This window comes from Entamoeba invadens (assembly GCF_000330505.1).
Source record: "Entamoeba invadens IP1 unplaced genomic scaffold scaff_1105074725591, whole genome shotgun sequence".
Taxonomy (NCBI): Eukaryota; Evosea; order Mastigamoebida; family Endamoebidae; genus Entamoeba; species Entamoeba invadens.
Window position 1 is genome coordinate 515,761 of NW_004191750.1, and position 18,930 is coordinate 534,690.

Genomic DNA, 18,930 nt, shown 5'->3' on the forward strand with positions numbered 1-18,930 from the left:
ATAAATCAAGGAGTTTGAAGGACTTTTATTGATGAAAAGTTCGTTATTTGTTTGCCATAGCCATTCTCATACACCTCCTCCTCAAAGTAACCAAAGACTAACTGGCGCCTTAAAAGCTTCCAGTTATCATTTCCAACATTTTCAGTTGGTTTTATCTGTGACTCATACTCGTAAGGGGTTGGAGCATTCATTTGTGTTACAATTTTAAGTTCTTTTAAGTTCTCTTTGTAAAATGTCATTCTTTTGTTATTGGTTAATTTTAATAAGTGAAGACAATTACAAAGTTTGATATTATTATACATAATATTTATATAAATTATAGTTTACAAAATTGAGAATTTTTGTAATAATTTAATTATAAAAGTATAATACACAATTCAAAACACTTTTTGAAATAATTGATGTAAAGTTAAAAATTAAAATAACAAATCTTAAAATATGGTAAAATATTTACTTAAATATTATAAAAAATTTAAGACAAAAAGATTTTTTTGCCAACATAAATTATCAAAATAATCAATAAAGTAAAAACAAGAAGAAATAAATTTTTAAAATAAAGTTCTTTGCTTTTTCAAAAAAAATAATAAAAGTTTTTTAAGTTTGTGTTTTGTTGTAATTAGTAAATAAATTTTATCAAAAATATTATTATTTTTACTATATATAATACTTATAAAATGACTTTAAAATCCGTACATCAAAATGTAACTTTATTCAGTTGTATAAAATAACAAGAAAATAAAAATTTATGAATTCCTGTATTTAGATATTTTTTGAATCACAAGTAATTAAATTGGTTAATTTTGATTTTTCTTTCCCATAATTTTAAAAAAATTTATTTTATGTATTTTGAAAAAAAAGTTAATTATTTAAGAGTGAAATTTTTTTTTAATTATTATTGAGAAAATTTCAAACTATTATCCACTTTAATTATATATTAATTTTTTAAATTGTTTATTATTATTAAAAATATATATTTTTTTAATTAATATCTTTGTTTTTAACATTAAATAATTGTAGGGTTTTTCATCTCTGATTATTCAATTATTTAGTTGTTTTTTAAATTAGTTTAGAAAAAAAAACGATGTTACAAATCTCCCGTTTCATAACGTTTTTTACACCTATTTATTAATGTTGAATTTCTTCCTGAAAACAAATTTATTTAAAGACAATAATATGCTTTTTATACACTATTGGTTAATATTGTGGTAAAAACAATTAAAAAAATAGTAATTTAATGGTTTATTTTAAAAAACAATACCAAAATGTTGAGTCTTTTTTTTTTTAATTGGTTAAACAGACCAATGTGTTAAAAGGCTTAATAATCGGGATAACGGCCAACAAATTTAATTTAAAAACGTAGTTTACAACGAACTACAAAAAAACATTTTTAAAAATAGTTTGATCAACTATAACCATTTTCGAAAAAAAAATATGTGAAATAGATATTTTGTGAACACTATATCAAAAACAACGACAAACTTCAGAAAAAAAAGCAAAACTTAATTATTTTTTTGTTTTTTTGACAAAGAAATAAAAAAAGCATAATTAACCAATAATTGTTTTACACCAAAAATTCCCGAAAAATAGTTTATTTTTCACCTAATAATAACCCATATTAATTGATACCTTAATTGAATTCTGTTCTTCATGTATGATTTGATTGCTTTCTTAAATAAAAAAACTAGACTTTAAAAGTAGAATAAACCATAATAAATGGTATAATAACTCGTGATGCCTTATTTCCCGAAAAAACAGTCATTTTTTTGTTGTTAGTATTTGCACGGAATCTCCGATAATAACAAAATCAAGAGACAAAAGGCCTGTAATATGAAGCACGGAGGATGTCCCCTTACCTCTTGTCTTATTAAAAGGGAAAACTCGAAAAGAAAAGTATGAATTCTTCACAGATTACTGTAGCATTTAGCATTCATTACCAAACAAGTTATGGCGAGGAGTTGTATGTCATTTTAGACGACTCGACCAGTCGTAAATTGACATGGCGTCCTGGTCATATATGGGTTGGTTCTGCTACCATTCAGCGACCGAGGACTTTAAGATGGTCTTACACATTACAAAACAATGGCCAAGTTATTAGAAGAGAAAACTTGATCTATCCACGCCAATACAAACTTGACAAAAATCACAAGTTCTTCCATTTGTTTGACAGATGGGATAACTCGTGTTCTAATGTCTCACCACTCACAATACACCCAACTGGTACACAAGACAGGGATTTCTCTCAGAACAACAAATCTCAAACTATATCTCCGTTGAAGAAATCTCAAAGCATTATTACTGTCTTTGTAAGAATACCACAAAGAGTTAGAAGTGGATTCTAGATACTTACCTCGATTTTTTATTGTTAAATAATACATTAATTGTTTCTATTTCTCTTTATACAAAAAAACAAACACTAGATCATTTGGTTAGTTTTTCTATTAAGTTTAGATTATTAGGAAAGTCGAGATTTTTTCAATTATTTTGTTCGGGTCGATGACGTGGGGCACAAAGACCTTTTTATATTATTTTATTGGTCTTTTTTAAAGTAGTTTTCAGCTATTGTAAACATTATTATAATTTCAAAACTTTATAATTCTATTTGAAAATAACAATTTAGATTAATAAAATTAATTAATATATATTATTTATAGCGAGAACTGTAGTACTCTTTAACAAAAATATAATTTTATAAGAGTATGTTTAAATGGTAGAATTAATTTAAAGAACAAATTACTATTTGTGTTCTGATATTTATTATATGCTTCAATGTTTGGTTTTAAAAAATAACATTGTTATATAAAAAAATGTAATGTATTTTAATTTGAAAAAAACTATTTATTGAAGATCAAAAAAATTTAGTTTGGATAATTATCATTTTAGTTATAATAAACACATAATAGTTTTTGAATGTTTTTACCATGATTTTGTTTTTATTAATTGTTCAAAAGTTATCAAACCCCCAAAATTATCCTCTTTTTTTACACTTAAAATAACGCCCTTATTAATATCCCTGTTTTTACAGGGATATTAATCAAATTTTTGATGATTTTCCTTTTTTGGCTTGTGTTATGTTTATGCGCATAATATAAACTCTAAAAAACGGAAATTTATTTAATAAAGTCGAGATTTCCCGATTTTTAGATAACTTGATTTTAGTTCAATGTTATTTAAAGTGTTAAATAACATATACGAAGAAATGATTTTTTTTGTTATAATTTTTCTTGATATAAATGAAAATGTACAATTTAATTATAATTTAATTAGAAAATGAAAACCAATACAATTAATAAAATAAACTATTTTTAAAACAATATAAATCACAGTCAACCTCCTTTAAGTCTGAGGAATGAATTATGAATTTTGAGATCTGCCTCATTGTTGATTATAACGTCTCTTCCAATACACATAAAAGTGAGAGTAGTCGGCAGTGTCACGACTTTTATACCAATGTTTATTAAAGTCACATTTCTCGTTCGTTTTGGTATAGTAAGTTGAGTGAGAAAAGAACAATTGGTCACTCTAAGTTGTGTCACATTCTCTGGCACTTTGAGACTCACCAATTTATCACATTGCATTATTGAACAATTCTCTAGCCGTTCTGGCACCTCAATCTCGGTGAGAGGTGAGTTGAAAAGTGATAAATCTTTTAACGTCTGTGGAAAATTTAACTTTTCTTCAAACGATCGTATTTCGAGTGATTCCAATTGAATCTCAGGCAAATTTATGACTTTGCAATTTGTCGAAAGTCTTTTCAAATTCTCTGTTGGTAATAAAATCTCAATGTGAGTTTTGTCAAACAATACGTCAAAGTCCTCGACGAAGAAAAATTTTGAAAAATCAAAATATTGCGTTCCAACCGTTCCGTCGTTTTCAATCTCATCTTCACTCTCTTCAGGAGACAGAACGATGTGATATGAATCTACGGATCTTAAAATTACAGATGATGGGGCGTATAACCATGAGAGTCTTTCAAATGTCCCGTCGATCACTTGGCTGTAGCTAAAAAGTATTTTCCTTGAATTTTTAATAATTAAAGAATTATTCAAGAGTGCGTTTACGACGCTTTTCGTCACGACGCCGGTTAACATCATAAATACTCTATCGCTTGTTTTAAGCTTGTTTACACAATAGTCGTCCAAGTCTTTCATTTCTAAAACAACACGGAAGTTCCCGTGACTGGTCAATTTTTTTGTGAGTTGGACTAAAATGTTGTTGAAAGAATGGACGGAATCAAAGGAAAAGAGAAAAGGTGTTGCTTTGTAAATGCAATTGATTATGACAATTTTGAGTTTTGGCAATGAAGCTAATCCATCCCAGTCGTTCTGCATTAGAGTCGTTTCGGTCTCTTGCAGATTACTGAGATCGTATTCAAACTGGAAAATAAACCTTTTAAGTTCGAAAAAATTTGAAAGAGGAGATCGCGGGAAGTTGATGCCAGATGAAGTGAGCGGAACAAGAGAATCTGGGATTTCGGATAGAATTGGAGGATCTAGAAATTCAACACGAATTGGAGATTTGAAAAGTTGTGACACGATGGGATTGTATTGGTGGAATGATTGAATTGAAAGAGTCTCTCGTTTTGAGAATAGAACATCCAACTTCTGGTTGTACCATGGAGAAATAAGAAGAGATCGAATAGCTGTCTGACATTTCTTACTCACGTTTATGAAAACGAAGATGTCGTTAGTGTGGGGTATAAACAACCCAATGTTCATGAGATAAACCATCTCCAAGTGTGTCATCCCTTTTCTTTTTTGATTTTCTCTTTGAGATTTTCCATTTTTCAATAAAAACAAAACAAATTTTATATACCATATTTATTAGTTTTATTATTATAAATTTATTTGTTTTTTTTTTACTTGTATAATAATTTATAATTAAACTATTAAAAAAAATAAAAAATTTAAACAATCTCTCATTACGTCAAAAACATATTAAATAGTGATAGTAAATTTATATATTATATTTACTATAATATCAAATCATAACACAATACTATTTATGTAACCAACAAGTAATAGTAAACAGAACTAAAAATAACTATAAATAGTTGAATGTCCACACAAGAGCGTCGGACTTTATTCCATTGGTTTACTGGACCATTAAACGATTCGATCCGTTCCTCCCTTTCCACGTACACATCTGCGTACACCGAAGTGATAAGTCTTTTTCACTCTGTTTTTGAGTTTGATGGCATTGACTCGATATCAGGAATTGTGTTACTTGAAAGTCTTCCACCAGTAGATATTCCGTCCCAGCCTCTTCACAAGTCCATAGACTTCTATAAGACATTAGTGAAGATGACAAAACACTCGATAGCTGCTTATGGATATGACCACGACAAGGCATACACTTTTATTGATTCAAAAGACTTTGATGAGACTTTAAAGAACTCTTCACGGACTTCCATACAAATTGCATACATCTGTTCTCGTGCGGAAATCTTCCCAAATATGGTCCTACACTATAACTTCACACCAACACTGTTTTGTTGCGCCTATTTCATCGCGCTGGACCCTTCGATCAACGCCCTTGTGTTGAGCATTAGAGGGACTTTCTCGCTGAATGATATAGTCAGCGACATGATCCTCTATAACTCCGAATTTTCATATCACGGCGAAGACGGTGTGGTCCATTCAGGAATCTACAAAACGGCTCTTGAGACGTTTAAAGACGCAAAAGACCACATTGAAAATGCTCTGAAGAACTACCCCAATTTAAAGTTCTTGATCACTGGACATTCATTAGGTGGAAGTGTCGCGCAAATCATAACACTTTTAATTAAACAGTGGAGACCGGAATGGGACATCCACTGCTATGCGATAGCACCGGCTCCTATATTTGGAGAGAATCTAGCCACAAATGAAGAAGTCCGAAGTTTAATTGATTCTGTGATTTTTGACTCCGATATGGTACCTTCCCTTTCAATGGCGTCTTGTAAACATTTAGTGGCAAGAATGAATAAAGTCCTCACACAAATGGACTTCGATTATTTGTTGTTTATATCGAAAATGGCTAAGGGAATGTCAACGTCTCAAGCCGCTAAGGAAATGGTCGAAGCAAAAGGAATAGTCTTGGACGATACTATAGACACTTTCTTCTCACCAGGACCTTTGTGGCCGGTTGGGGAAGTCTGTTATATGAAAAGAGAAGGAGATGGAAAATTCTCGATGAATACCGCCGAGAATAAAAGCTTCACAACTATTCGAGTCTCAAACACTTTTCTCGCAGACCATTTCCCACTCAATTATGTCATAGTAACGACAAAGCTGTTGCAACAACTCACAGGGGAAAAAATTGTGACAAAGAGAAAGGAGAGGTTTGTGCAAGCACTTGAAATGTGTTAGATAGATGAATAAGTTATTGGTTGTGTTGTTTATATATGTTTCTATGATGTATTATAACACGGAAAGATCAGATCTCATTAAATTGACTTTGAGGAATGCGACACTGAACAGAATAAATAGTTTAGATATAATTAATCAAATAATCCATGTGCTTCTTTAATCCGTTTGAATAAGTTTTTGTTCACTTCTTTTGGAACTACAGGGTCTTTGTCTTGATAGTTCTTGTATTGTTGCGCTATTTTGTGTATGGTTCTCAACTTGTTAATGTTGTATTGTCCAGTCTGCTTGATAAATGAGGCATATATTTCATCTGTCACAAGAAAGTCCTTTGTCATAATTCCTCCAAATGGTACAATTGGTGGGACGGAGTTAATTGTTTGGTTTCTCAAGTTTTTGTAGTTATCTTCAAACGAACAAAGTTTTTCAAACCTCTCTATCGAATCTTGTGTTTCCTTTGAAAGCTACATAGTTAGTACAATTCAATAAATGTTTATAATATTCATATTAAGACATTCACTGTTAGCTAGTTATAAACAAACATTTGTTTTCATATACTCGAAGTCTCCAATTTTGTGGAATGCAAACACAATGGCACACAACCCAAAGTAATTTTTAGATTGGTAAAATGTCTCAGCAAGTTGAATGACAAAATTCAAGAAAGCAGTTTGTATACTCAAAGGTGACCCATTAATCATCTTTGATAACATTTCTGATAGCCAATTGAATGAAGTTGTGATTTGTTTGATGTTTGGAGTGTTTTCTTTCTTGAAAAAATGTACTATCTCATGCTCACTAATTTTATTAAATATAGATTTGTGGACATAGTTCATTATTTCTGCAAAGAATGTATTCTCTCCAAAAACAAAGATGTCATTAATTTCAAAAGTATTTTCAATTGGACTTTTTTCATGAGCTCTGTCTTCCTTTCTTTGAATGCACTTGTCTATTAACACTTCTATCTCTTTTTTCAGGTCTTCATTTGTATCATTCTCATTTGGTGTGAACAGTTCTTTAACTAACTCTTTATGTTCATCAAGTTTTTCAAAATCTTCAGGTGATGTCTCTATCCACCTTTTAATAAGCTCAAGTACTTTCTTTTGTGAATTCTTGTTTAGTTTCTTCCCCTTCTTTTTAAACAATCTTTGGAGAATTGTATGTGTTGGGAAATACAAAGTAATGGTGTTGATAAAAACATCTTTGAATTCTGGTTCAAAGGAAAGATCACTTTGAACCATTTCAATAATATTCTCAAAAGTACCTGTACTCATTACCATTCTCCCCTTTTCGTTTGCATGCCAAGAATTCCAAGTGTAAATCAGTCCAAATTTCATTCGTTCATTAACCTTTTCAAGTAAATTGCAAACATTTTGCAGAGTGCTTTTGTTCAATATTGATTCTAAAGTAGACGGAGAAAAGTCTGTTTTTAAGTTCAAAAAGAAGTTTGCTGATTCAGAAAGGAATTTAAATGGTGAGAAAAGAACAGTCAGAATGTCCGTTCTTCTATCAAATAAGTTCTTAGCATTCAAAGGTGTAATTTTTTCTTCAAATTGTTTAAAATTGTTTGGAAGTGTTTGATAACACACTTGCATAATTTGTTGTATTTTTACAAAAGTTTTTGAAAGTGCAATAAACGCTTTAGTAGTCGCGTTGAAAAATGTTGTAATTGTTTCGAATATTTGTGAGAGCTCAGAATATTGAGTGTGAAGCTGTGTCAAATACACGTGTAATTTTAACAATTCAGTGTCTATAACATTTAACATTGTTTTGTATTCACTCAAAGCAATTTGTACATTATTTTGCACTTCAGTGTGTTCGTCAATAATCAACGACTTTCTTGCGGCTCTCTTTTCTTCTTTGGTCATTTTCTCCTCCTCTTTGTTCTCCTTGTAGTTCAACAAGAATACTTCCGCTTGTGCAATAAATTTTCTCACTTGTAAAATGAAAGGTACAAACAAGTTACTGCATTTCTTTTCTCCAAGTATGACAAACCCTTTTCCAGTCACAACTTCACTTCCATCACACTTTCCAAGTACTTCCCATTTACACTGAATCTTATTCAAATATCTCAAATTACATAAATTGTCGTTTTCATCAACTCCTACCATTTCTTCATACCCTGAATATAACCTCAACATCTTGTGATCATTAACCACAATGCCACTCATACTTTCTATTGTACCATCTTGCTTGAATCCCCATATCTCCCTTTTGCCAGCGATAACATCAATGTTATTCGTTTTTGGTTTGATTGATTTGTCAGTCACTTCTATCCTCCCATTGTCGTACAAAAATCCTTTTTGAGTCGCATTAGCAGCAATTTTGATGACATTTTCCCTGATAACAGTCTTGGTATGTTTTGTGATTTCATAACAGTCTCTGTACTTGTCAATGACAAACAAACTTTTGTCATAACTTGTGATGAATTTTGGACCTATAATTCCTTCAACACTGGAGTAAGATTTATGAACACCTTTCTCCAATTTATCATCCAAAATGAAGAAATGGGAATCATTAACCTTTTCGACATGTTTAGCACTTCTACTGATTGAATTGGTCTTTTTCACTTCAAATGTATCTTCTGTTGAATAATAGACCGAGTCATCACACATATAAAAAATAGAGTCTCCTGCTGCAAGAACTCTTTTCGTTCCAAGCACTTTAATATAGTGAGGACAGTCTCCTATTATTGAAGAGGTTGAAAAGTCTTCGCCTTCCTTCTCAACAGCCTCTTCTCGTGATATTTCAGCACTACTTCTTTCCTTCCCCTTTTTGTCTTCCCGAGGTGACTCTATTCCATGGAAGGTCATTGAATTCCCTTTGATGGTTCTTGTTGCTCCAGTTTTTAGTTGCAATGGTTTCTTGACTGGTTGTTTCGCTGTGAACATGATCTTGTTACTTAAAGAGATCAAGAATCCCCTTTTAAATTTTTTGAACACAAAAATTGTGTCTACTCTATATATAAAAACTATAAATAATTAATAAATAATTAACCACAAGTAAAGTAGTTTTTTACTTTAGAAATTTGAAGTTTTTATTTTTAGAATATCCGCCAGTTCATCCCTAACGAAAGTCTTTTTTTCTTATTCAATACAAGTGTAAATAAACACAAAAAATATTCCACATATCAAATTTGTCATGTCTAGTGTTATTTAATCTATTCAACACACCCCATTATTGTTTAACATACAAAGTAATAAACAAACTCCTATTTCATTTACACTTTGTTGATCTGTTAAATTGTTTAAAGGAAGTTTAAAACAAAGACACACTGTTTGTTATGGTAAAACATTATTTACACATTAATCATGTAATAATAATAATTTATTTACAACCAAAATAGATACAAAACTTTTTTAAAACTAATTACACCACACATTTTGTTAATTTTTTAAAGTTAACGAACACCAAAAAATATATTCTTATAATTTTAATTATAATAATTATATTATATATGTACTAACAGAGTAAGACCATCAACCAAATATACACAGACATCACCTTAATAATCAAATTTGCATGAACCCAAATATAATCGCAACAACTGCGGCCGACGCAAACAGCAGCATATACAAATAAAGTAAATACAATGTTGTCTGATAAATGGAACCGAGCTTTTGTGAATTTTTATACTTTCTTTTCGCAATGAGACCAACTAATAAGAGTGGTGGAAAGAATATCCCAACTATGAAAAACGTTATCATAAAGCATTTGTCCCACTTCGTCACATGAATTTCCATCATGATTTCATTCGTCTCGAGGTTTTCGTAGTTCTCAAACTTCTCGTACGACACGTTTAAGTTATCCAAATACTCTTGAAAGATGTCGACGGGTTTACTCAATGTTTCCTCTCCACTCGAGTTTTGTGCTAACAATGAGTCTGTTGAATTAGCCCAGTCTCCACTACTCCCTGACTGTCGATTCGATGGGGGCGCAGAAGTATTTTGAATATGTTCTTGTATCATTTCGGGTGTGAGTGGCGCACCATTCAGTGTGATTTTCGAAGACATTCAACACCAACAGATTTTTGAAGTTCATTTGGATTTCATCTTTTCATTCCGTCGAACCAATCTATTGTTAGTTTATTCTACTATAAAAATATGGTTTCTACTTTGAGTTTTTCAATTGCACTCAAAGCTCTTGAAAAAGACTTCCATTCTCTAATTGCCACTTTATTTGCCTAAGATTATTCCAATATAAAAATTGTTAATAACATTTCAAATAACAAAAAATAACAAAATGTTATATATAACATAAAATATTTAGTCAATGTGGCTTTTCTCTCTTCTCTTGCTTAGTAATTCCATTAATTCAGATCCGTCGTCCTCGAGAGCTTTTGGGTTTAAAGTTTGACGGGTGAACTTTGGTGATTTTGATGGTGGCGGGGCTTTTCGAGAAGGAGGCAAAGGTTTTTGTTTAGGCTTTTCGAGTTGAGTAGAATTTTCTGAGTGAGCGATCTCGGCGATCTCGACTTTGTCAGATTTTTCGAGATTTTCGAATTTTGGTGGTGGGTCTGATTTGTTGAGATTTTTCTTCAACTCAGGTTCATCTCTTTTTTCCTCTTTATGCTTTTCTATTTTAATAGCTTGGATTTTAGTATTTTCTAGTTTAGTCCCGTCTGATTTATTGAGTTTTTGCTGTTTTTCACTTTCTTTTGTTTCACCCACTTTTGGCTTCCCCTCTTTTTTGAATCCGATTTGCATAGTAGGTGGGCGTTTAGGGACTGAGGGTGGGTCGAGACTTAAGAACGCGACGTCCGAAGGTCTTTCCAAGACGTGTCTTTTTTGTTGTTGAACGATGCGAGGGACTTGTGATGTTTGTTGTTGTGAGACAGAGACGGTAGCGGCTCGTTCTCTTTTCTCAGCGATTGATTTTGAGCCATTAGCGAAAGCGAGTGTTGGATCTGCGAATCTAGGGAAGAGTGTTGAGAAGTTATTAATGAAGAGGGTCATAATTCCTAAAAGGGATGGTAACATGAATTGACCTGTTTCTCCTTCTGGTATAGAAAAGACTGAAGGTGTCAAACAGACGGCGAGATTTTTACTTCCCATTGAGTTAATTTTTTCGTTTTGAGCTATTTTAAAGCATAGTCGAAGTAAATGAGTGAAGAGAGTATTTAATTCTTCTGGTAATTGTTCTAGAGCTGATTTTAATATATCAATTTCATTCATCTCTTTATCGGTCTTAGAAAAGCTCATTTTCTCAACTAAATTTGTTGTTTGACTTGTATTGAAGATATGCCCGGGAATCTCTCTTAAGAACTTTTTATAAACGGCTGCAGTGATGTCGGGAGGGATCTCTAAAAAGTTGGTGACTGACATCCGCATATATAATTCTTGTAAATAATGTGCAGTAGCTCCACTCTCTCTGAATATTCCTTTCACGTTTAAGCCATTTTTAGTAAGATGTAAATGGATCTGTTCAACTGCCTTTGGTAAATCTCTTTTAGTCCGTTGTTCGTGTTCGAGAATAACATGAATTGGGACTTGTGCATAATTGACTAACGTGTGTTGTTTAAATTCTTCATCTTTCAGCCGTTTCTTGAAGCTCTCTTTCATTACTTTAAAACGGTCACTTTCTTCAATAAACGTGATCCCCATTTTAAAGTAATTGTCAAACTCGTCCAGAAAATCAGAAAACATTTTTGTGATATTGACAGTCGCCATACTCTCTAGGCTATGCCATAGAGTCACGATTTTTTCATTAGCTTCTTCTCCTTTTGCTATTATTTAATATTGAATTATTAAAAACAATTCTATTTCTTATGAAGATACAAACACTTTTCAGAGTACCCTGCTGATTTAAATTCGCTTTCTATTTCATTGAATTTGACATCCAACGAGTCTAGTACTTTAGTGAAATTTTCTTTCGACTCGTTGGCAAATATAGAAATTGTGTTGTTGATATAACTCAATGCACTGATTATGACTTCACCATCATCGGGGCAAAACCCAATGGTGTTATTATAAAACGTCGACTCTATCAGTTGAATTTCATTTTGAAGTAATGAATTCATCCGCTCAAGTGTACTGCTCCATTCCTTAATAAAAACATGTTGCTTAGTCCAGAAGTTGTTTAATACAGTAAACTCCTTGTACTTCGACTCCCCAATCGCAATAAGTTGATTTGAAATGATTCTCTCCGTGGACATCGTCTGGTTCTTTAGTTCGACTCTTGTTGATGTATCTAGTTTATGTGTAGTTTAAAATACTATTAAGTATGGAATAATTCAAACAAAAAAAAGAAAGCCTTTTCAAGTTTGTTTTGATTATATAAACATTGAATGTTTCGATGGCATTGTTGACTTTTAATGTCAACTTCTTTTTTTTAATAAGTTTTAAAATTGTGTGGTCTATTTTTGTTCGAATTACATCCAAAAATGTATTTGTTGAACATCGCTTTTTTTTTGTTAACCAATAATAAATATATATATATATAAAAACGTTACTTAATTGTTTATTATAATTTACCAGATTTTTAACTATGAATTTATATATTTATTAATTATTTGTCGGTTTTAATAAACAATTTTCTATTTTTAATAACTAAAAACTTTTTTCAATTCTGTCGTTTTTTTTTCTAGATAAACAGAAAATGATTTGTATTTTTGCTTGAAACAAAACAAATATATATTATAACTATATTATAACTATATTATTTTAATAAGAATCTATATTAAATATATCATTTTTAACTATTTTTTTACAACAATCTTTTACAAAAAAAAATTCATTAAAAATAATAAAAAGTTCACTTGTTAGTTAATTATAAATAAAGAATTATAATTTTATTAAATTTTAATTATTATAAATTAGTTAAATTATTATATTTTAGTTAAAAATTAATAGTTTAAATTTCAATTTTTAATTAAAAATCTTATTGAATTTTTAAAAAAGATTTGCTATTATCTTATACTTTCATTTAATGTATTATAAAATAATAATAATTTTAACTATATAACTGTTACAATATAATAAAACAATTCCAATCAGAAAGAACATATCTTATTTAGTAAAACAAAACTAATATGAATAATACAAACAAATAATATAGTAATAATAAAAAAACTATTACAAACAGTACAATTCAGATACATTGAAAATTTGAAACACAAACAAAGAACTACCAAATATCAATAATTAGATCAATGTTTCTCTTCATTTTTCTTGCATCTACTGTTCAAGGCATTCCCTTTGAACTAAGCAAACGGAATTTTGAGAATTACATTCAATCGAAAGAAACATGTTTAGTGATGTTTTCTGTCAAGACGAATTGTCCGTATTGCAAAGATCATGAGCGTGAATTTACACAGCTTTCATCATTTGTTGACACTCCTTTTGCGATCATCTTTTGTGAAGAGGACAACGTCGAGACTTGTGAGAAACAACACATCCAAGTCATGCCTACAACTATCTTATTTAAGAAAGGGGAACAATATCGCGTTTTATTTGGGATGCACGACTATGGTGATATCAAGAATTGGTTGAACGACATGTACCTTCCCACTTATGTTGAGATCAAAACACAAAAAGACTTAGAAACGTATGAGACATTAAATTATGGTACTGTTCTCGCCACTTTCCCCAGTCGAGAAGTTGCTTTATCTCATGATGATATCATGAATTTCATCGCTGAAGATATTAAACGGTTTAAACAACAATTTCTTTGGATCGTCAATGCTACAATTCAAACTCCAACGTTAACAGTTCGTACTTTAGACAATGAAAAGGAAGTCCATACAGTCACTTTCCCTTTAATTTATAACAAAGAGAAGAAACAAGACTTACTCAACTTAGTCTTAATGGCTTTCATTCCTGTTATGGTCAACAAGAATATAGCAGAGCCTATATTGGAACAATTAGATACTCCGGTTTTAATGTATTATTATACTACTAGAATGACTAAGGCTACGATTTTAAAGAAAGTTGCTCAGAAGTATCGACTCAAATTGCCATTCTTGACTAGTCAAGCCCAAAAGGATTCTTCCCTCCCGGGTCATGGTGACGGGAAATACCCACTAATTTCTATTACTTATAAAAGAGACATATTTCCATTCGATGAAACAATGCCAATCACTGAGGAGAACATCATCGAGTTCGTTGAATCATTTTTGGCTGACGAGTTGACTCCAGTCAAGTTAGCTAGAAAATCACAGGATTGGTATCTCGAGAAGAATCCCCCCATCATCACCGCCGACATCTTCGAAAGTTACAAGAAAGGGGTGGACTCTGCTTTTCTCTTTTGTGGGTCGTCGACCCCGAGTTGTGTTGAGTATATCGAAACAACCTTTGCGCCCATCGTTGAACTCAAAACACTTCCGGAGGGATTGAAATTTGGGTTTGTTGATATCGATCAAGACGATGTGATAGATATCGATAAGAAGTGGCAGTACCCTCTTATAGTCTTTTTTAAATCAGACTCTAAAAAGCCACACTTTTTATCTATTGAAACTACAGGACCAGTCGAAGTCATTAACTTTATTAATAAACACTCAACCACAAAAATTTTGTTGAGTACAGAAGAGGTGGAGAGTTTAGTTAAGGACTGCAAAACTAAACTCGAGGCTTACAGAATCAACCAACACAACAAAGATGAATTGTAATTCTTGGTGTTAAATTGTACTATAACTTATAATATGTTACTATAAATTGTATATTCTAATTGTTGTACTATATAATATAACATTTTATTATAATTATTACTAAAGAAAGTATTGATTAAAGTATTATAAAAATGTTATAAAAATAAAACCATTTGCACAATGGAAACACAAAACTCAAAAATGAAGCGAGCACGACGGGATAAACACCGTGACGATAACGCGAAGAAGGCTTATCCAAGAGAACAATTTGCGTTGGATAGAGAAGGAAAAAGATTGTTCCACGGAGCATTTGAGGGAGGAAACGTGAAGGAAGCAAACGACTATCAGGAGGACACGTATGAGGGGAGTTCCGCCATATCAAAAATGCGGAACGACAAAAAACAAGATGTGAAATTTCTTGGAATCAATGATATAATAGACCAAAATGATGGAACAGATTTTTTGAAAAAAGAGCTGGAGATTGAGAAGTTGATGAAAAACGAGAGAATGAGTTATACCGAGGCGGAACGATTTATTGAGGAAATTGGATGGGATGGAACGGAGGAGATATTTGTGAAAAGAAGAAAAGGAACCAGTAGTGATTATGAAGTGACTTTCGGCAGACAATCCCAGAATCAAGCGCCTCTTTCCCAGAGCGAAGAAACGATTAAAATCGATTTTGCGAGTGGAAAAGAGACTATTGAACAGATTGTTGCCAAAAACGAAAAGGAAATTAAAACCAGATTTTCTGAACTTAAAATTAAACACGAATTTGAAGATACGAAAGTGCAAAAAAGGTACGAAGACTATTTAACGCTACTTGCTGCCAACAAGAATCCAACCAAATACACTCTCAAAAACCGTCACGAGTTCAGTGGAGTTGCTATTGGTTCAATTCTGTCTTCGAAGAATGAGAAGAGTACTTCATGGCTTGATAAGTTCATAGAGAAACAGGAAAAGTCTAAAACTGTCGGTGAACCACCAAAAAGTGGTGATAGTCATACAGTGAGTCACTTCGTAGTGACTGATATAGTTCGGAAAAGGTTCATGTTATAGAACAACAAGCACCAGTTCTTCAGGTGTGTCAATTTATAGTTTAATTAGTATATTTTATTACTATTTGGATACTTTCTCATTTATATAATTAAATATATTATTATTATAGTTTCTGCTGATTTGTACACATTCTAATAAAATTAACTATATAAATGGTACTTATTTTTAAAATAGTAATCCAACAAGAAATGACTGGCTAACACGTTGCATTAACAAAACAAATATTAAGATGACCTCAATCGATACAAATGAGAGAAACAAAATGTCAATAAAAATGGTATTAAGAACTATTAAACAATAGTATAAATTAAGAAACAAATTTGGGATAATCAAATCTGTTTGTACTCAACACCACTTTAGTATTTTTTTGGGTATTTATCGAGGAAACAACGTTAATAGTACTGAATTAATAAAAGTTGGAATTATCATAATTTTTTCACACAAACAACCCAAAAGTGTTTAAAGAAGACGAAGAAAAAGAAAAAGAAAGAAAAGAGTAGAAACCAAGAGAAGTTAATTTTCTCATAAAAGAGAAGAAAGAGACTAAGAAGGCAAATGTCTGCTCTTAAGGTCGTATCATCACCATTAGCTCCAGAAGCCGTTGGCGCTTATTCCCAAGCCATCATTTGCAACGGCATGGTTTACTGTTCTGGACAAATTGGATTAGACAGAAAGACTGGGGATTTTGCTGGAAAAACAATTGAAGAACAGAGCGAACAAGTGATGAAAAACATGAAGTATGTCTTAGAAGAAGCCGGGAGCTCGATGGGGAAAGTCGTGAAGACAACCTGCCTTTTAGCCGACATCAAAGACTTTGGAGTGTTCAATGGAATTTATGCAAAAGCGTTTGGAGAACACAAACCCGCACGTGCCTGTTACGCTGCAGCTGCTCTTCCAAAGGGTGCTTTAGTTGAAGTTGAATGCACTGCCGCACTCTAAGTCACTTTTTATTAGAACCGTCATAACAAACAATAAATTATAAAATCACTTCTACAAGTCGACAAGATCAAAACACATTGTCTTCCGGATCATCTCATCGATATCCTCTGCTGAACACGCAATCTGTCGACATGAATTCAACATTAACGTCGTCACTACTTGTTCGAGCCCCGTCAAGTAATAAAAGTCCAATATGTTTCTTTTCCTTTCACTCATCGAGAATAGTGTTTTCAGCCGATTCAAGGTTTGAACGGTCGGGTTCTCTCTGATAAACGACTCCTTCAAGTAATTTGCGTACATCCAGAAGATTGGCTCGCAACACAAGACAATCTTCTGTTTATCGGTCGCCCATAATAATGTCGAATTCACAAAATTGACAAGTCCATCCAAGTCCTTCGCATAGATCATGTCAAGTGCGTTGAACACAAACGTGTACAACCCAAACTTCTCAAGTCGTTCGACTACGTAATTCCCGTTGTTTAACAAATTCACAAACAACTCGAAAAAGCCGATTATATTGTATCCCCCCACCACACGACTTTGGAAGTTCTTGACGATCTCGCCAATGTACTTTTCATCAAGTAATTTACTTGAGAACTTCTGCGTTAAACTGATCTCTATTAAGAGGTCAATCACATCCAAAAACACATCTTCACGAGTTTTTAATATACAAATAACACTTTTCATGAAGATATCGTTGGTCAACAAGTACTTCTGTGAGTTGTGCTGTTTCACCAACACAGACAAACACCTCACAAACTCCTTATTGACCAAATCCTTCGTGATGAACGTTTCGACAAAGTTCGAATAATTGTCAAATGAAAATTCATAAGACGAGACGGCAGACACAAAGTTCTCAGCAACAAGACTGACAGTACTTTTGTCGTTTGCGTATACCTCCGCAACATTCACCAAATTCGGCAACACAAATTTGGTGAGCAAACACGGCGAGAGAAACGTGGTGATTGCCCTCTTCACTAATTTCAGCGCAGCCTTCCGCAACTCCGCGTTTTGTGCAAATGAGCAACGAACAACTCCAGTGATGATCGTGCAATCCGTTGGAATGGTGTTCGCGTCAATCACAAAACTCGCCAAATTAGCGAAGTGTGTGAGGATATCCATACACTTCGATAACGTGTATTGCGACTGATTACCACTGCAAAGTAATGTTAATAATACTTGACACACTGTGGAGTTGTCCTCATCGGATACCCCACATGAATTCTGTATGAAGTATTGATGAAGACTCGCTATGTTTTGCTCGACAGAACAACACTGAGAGAGGTGTTCAAGTACATCAAGATAGTGGGAAGACATCCGCGGTGTTGTTAAAATGCGTTTTTGATTGACCAACCTCTCTCTATTGGCAGTGCGAAGTCTCGCGATAGGCGCACGGAATGAAGATATGTGGTCCGTATAAGTTGGAGCAGTGCGATAACTCATTGGCCTGTTTCTGTTAACTCAGTTCCGTTCCGCCAAAAAGTGACAAGAAAAGAGACAACTCGTAAATACCGAAAGAACCGCACATTTTCAAACAAATTCTTGATGCCAATTTTGAAAGTTTTAAGGAATGACGTGGTATGATATTCTCGGAATTTTATTATTAATATAGTTCTTTTTTAATTTACTATTTTGGTGTAGAGCCAACTTTTTTTTTTCTTCGCAATTTTTTGTTAAAAAAGTTTACTTTTTTTTTATTTTTTTTTTTTGTGAATGCGAAAGATGACAAAACGGTCGTTTTGGCAGTTCTTCAATATTTCAATAATAATGAAATGTGTTGTGTCTTGTTATTAAAAAATAAATATTTTACTATAAATTCTAGTTAACAAATAACAAAATTTGTACAAAAGGTTAAAATGTTTTTAAAAGTTACATTTTTTGTTCTCTTTTATTTTTTGCATTTTTCTTATTTTTTTCATACGAAAATTCCCGTTTATTTGTAATTTAATAATACTAATTTTTTAAAGTAGTTTTGCTTAGCACTTTTAGTTCTTCCAAATCGTTCTAAGT

General features: G+C 32.2%; 10 protein-coding genes across 10 annotated transcripts; 5 read left to right on the forward strand and 5 right to left on the reverse strand.

The window, feature by feature from the left end:
- Window positions 1-1,892: 1,892 nt before the first annotated feature.
- On the forward strand, window positions 1,893-2,339 carry EIN_172720 (hypothetical protein; the record flags this gene model as incomplete). The annotated part of the gene is made up of 1 exon (XM_004183925.1): window positions 1,893-2,339. One exon carries the CDS (start codon window positions 1,893-1,895, stop codon window positions 2,337-2,339), a length of 447 nt encoding a protein of 148 aa, XP_004183973.1.
- Window positions 2,340-3,323: 984 nt separating this feature from the next.
- EIN_172730 (hypothetical protein) lies at window positions 3,324-4,742 on the reverse strand (the record flags this gene model as incomplete). The annotated part of the gene is made up of 1 exon (XM_004183926.1): window positions 3,324-4,742. One exon carries the CDS (start codon window positions 4,740-4,742, stop codon window positions 3,324-3,326), a length of 1,419 nt encoding a protein of 472 aa, XP_004183974.1.
- Window positions 4,743-5,054: 312 nt separating this feature from the next.
- EIN_172740 (lipase containing protein, putative) lies at window positions 5,055-6,347 on the forward strand (the record flags this gene model as incomplete). Its single annotated transcript, XM_004183927.1, has 1 exon — window positions 5,055-6,347. One exon carries the CDS (start codon window positions 5,055-5,057, stop codon window positions 6,345-6,347), a length of 1,293 nt encoding a protein of 430 aa, XP_004183975.1.
- Window positions 6,348-6,478: 131 nt separating this feature from the next.
- On the reverse strand, window positions 6,479-9,232 carry EIN_172750 (guanine nucleotide exchange factor, putative; the record flags this gene model as incomplete). Its single annotated transcript, XM_004183928.1, has 2 exons — window positions 6,479-6,808; window positions 6,887-9,232. 2 exons carry the CDS (start codon window positions 9,230-9,232, stop codon window positions 6,479-6,481), a joined length of 2,676 nt encoding a protein of 891 aa, XP_004183976.1.
- Window positions 9,233-9,853: 621 nt separating this feature from the next.
- On the reverse strand, window positions 9,854-10,354 carry EIN_172760 (hypothetical protein; the record flags this gene model as incomplete). Its single annotated transcript, XM_004183929.1, has 1 exon — window positions 9,854-10,354. One exon carries the CDS (start codon window positions 10,352-10,354, stop codon window positions 9,854-9,856), a length of 501 nt encoding a protein of 166 aa, XP_004183977.1.
- A 252-nt stretch (window positions 10,355-10,606) lies between these two features.
- EIN_172770 (T-cell activation Rho GTPase activating protein, putative) lies at window positions 10,607-12,495 on the reverse strand (the record flags this gene model as incomplete). Its single annotated transcript, XM_004183930.1, has 2 exons — window positions 10,607-12,066; window positions 12,123-12,495. The coding sequence occupies 2 exons, from the start codon at window positions 12,493-12,495 to the stop codon at window positions 10,607-10,609; spliced, it is 1,833 nt and encodes a 610-aa protein (XP_004183978.1).
- Window positions 12,496-13,491: 996 nt separating this feature from the next.
- Window positions 13,492-14,946, forward strand: EIN_172780 (hypothetical protein; the record flags this gene model as incomplete). The annotated part of the gene is made up of 1 exon (XM_004183931.1): window positions 13,492-14,946. One exon carries the CDS (start codon window positions 13,492-13,494, stop codon window positions 14,944-14,946), a length of 1,455 nt encoding a protein of 484 aa, XP_004183979.1.
- Window positions 14,947-15,126: 180 nt separating this feature from the next.
- EIN_172790 (hypothetical protein) lies at window positions 15,127-15,981 on the forward strand (the record flags this gene model as incomplete). The annotated part of the gene is made up of 1 exon (XM_004183932.1): window positions 15,127-15,981. One exon carries the CDS (start codon window positions 15,127-15,129, stop codon window positions 15,979-15,981), a length of 855 nt encoding a protein of 284 aa, XP_004183980.1.
- Window positions 15,982-16,536: 555 nt separating this feature from the next.
- EIN_172800 (translation initiation inhibitor, putative) lies at window positions 16,537-16,920 on the forward strand (the record flags this gene model as incomplete). Its single annotated transcript, XM_004183933.1, has 1 exon — window positions 16,537-16,920. One exon carries the CDS (start codon window positions 16,537-16,539, stop codon window positions 16,918-16,920), a length of 384 nt encoding a protein of 127 aa, XP_004183981.1.
- Window positions 16,921-16,971: 51 nt separating this feature from the next.
- EIN_172810 (hypothetical protein) lies at window positions 16,972-18,363 on the reverse strand (the record flags this gene model as incomplete). The annotated part of the gene is made up of 1 exon (XM_004183934.1): window positions 16,972-18,363. The coding sequence occupies one exon, from the start codon at window positions 18,361-18,363 to the stop codon at window positions 16,972-16,974; it is 1,392 nt and encodes a 463-aa protein (XP_004183982.1).
- Window positions 18,364-18,930: the final 567 nt, after the last annotated feature.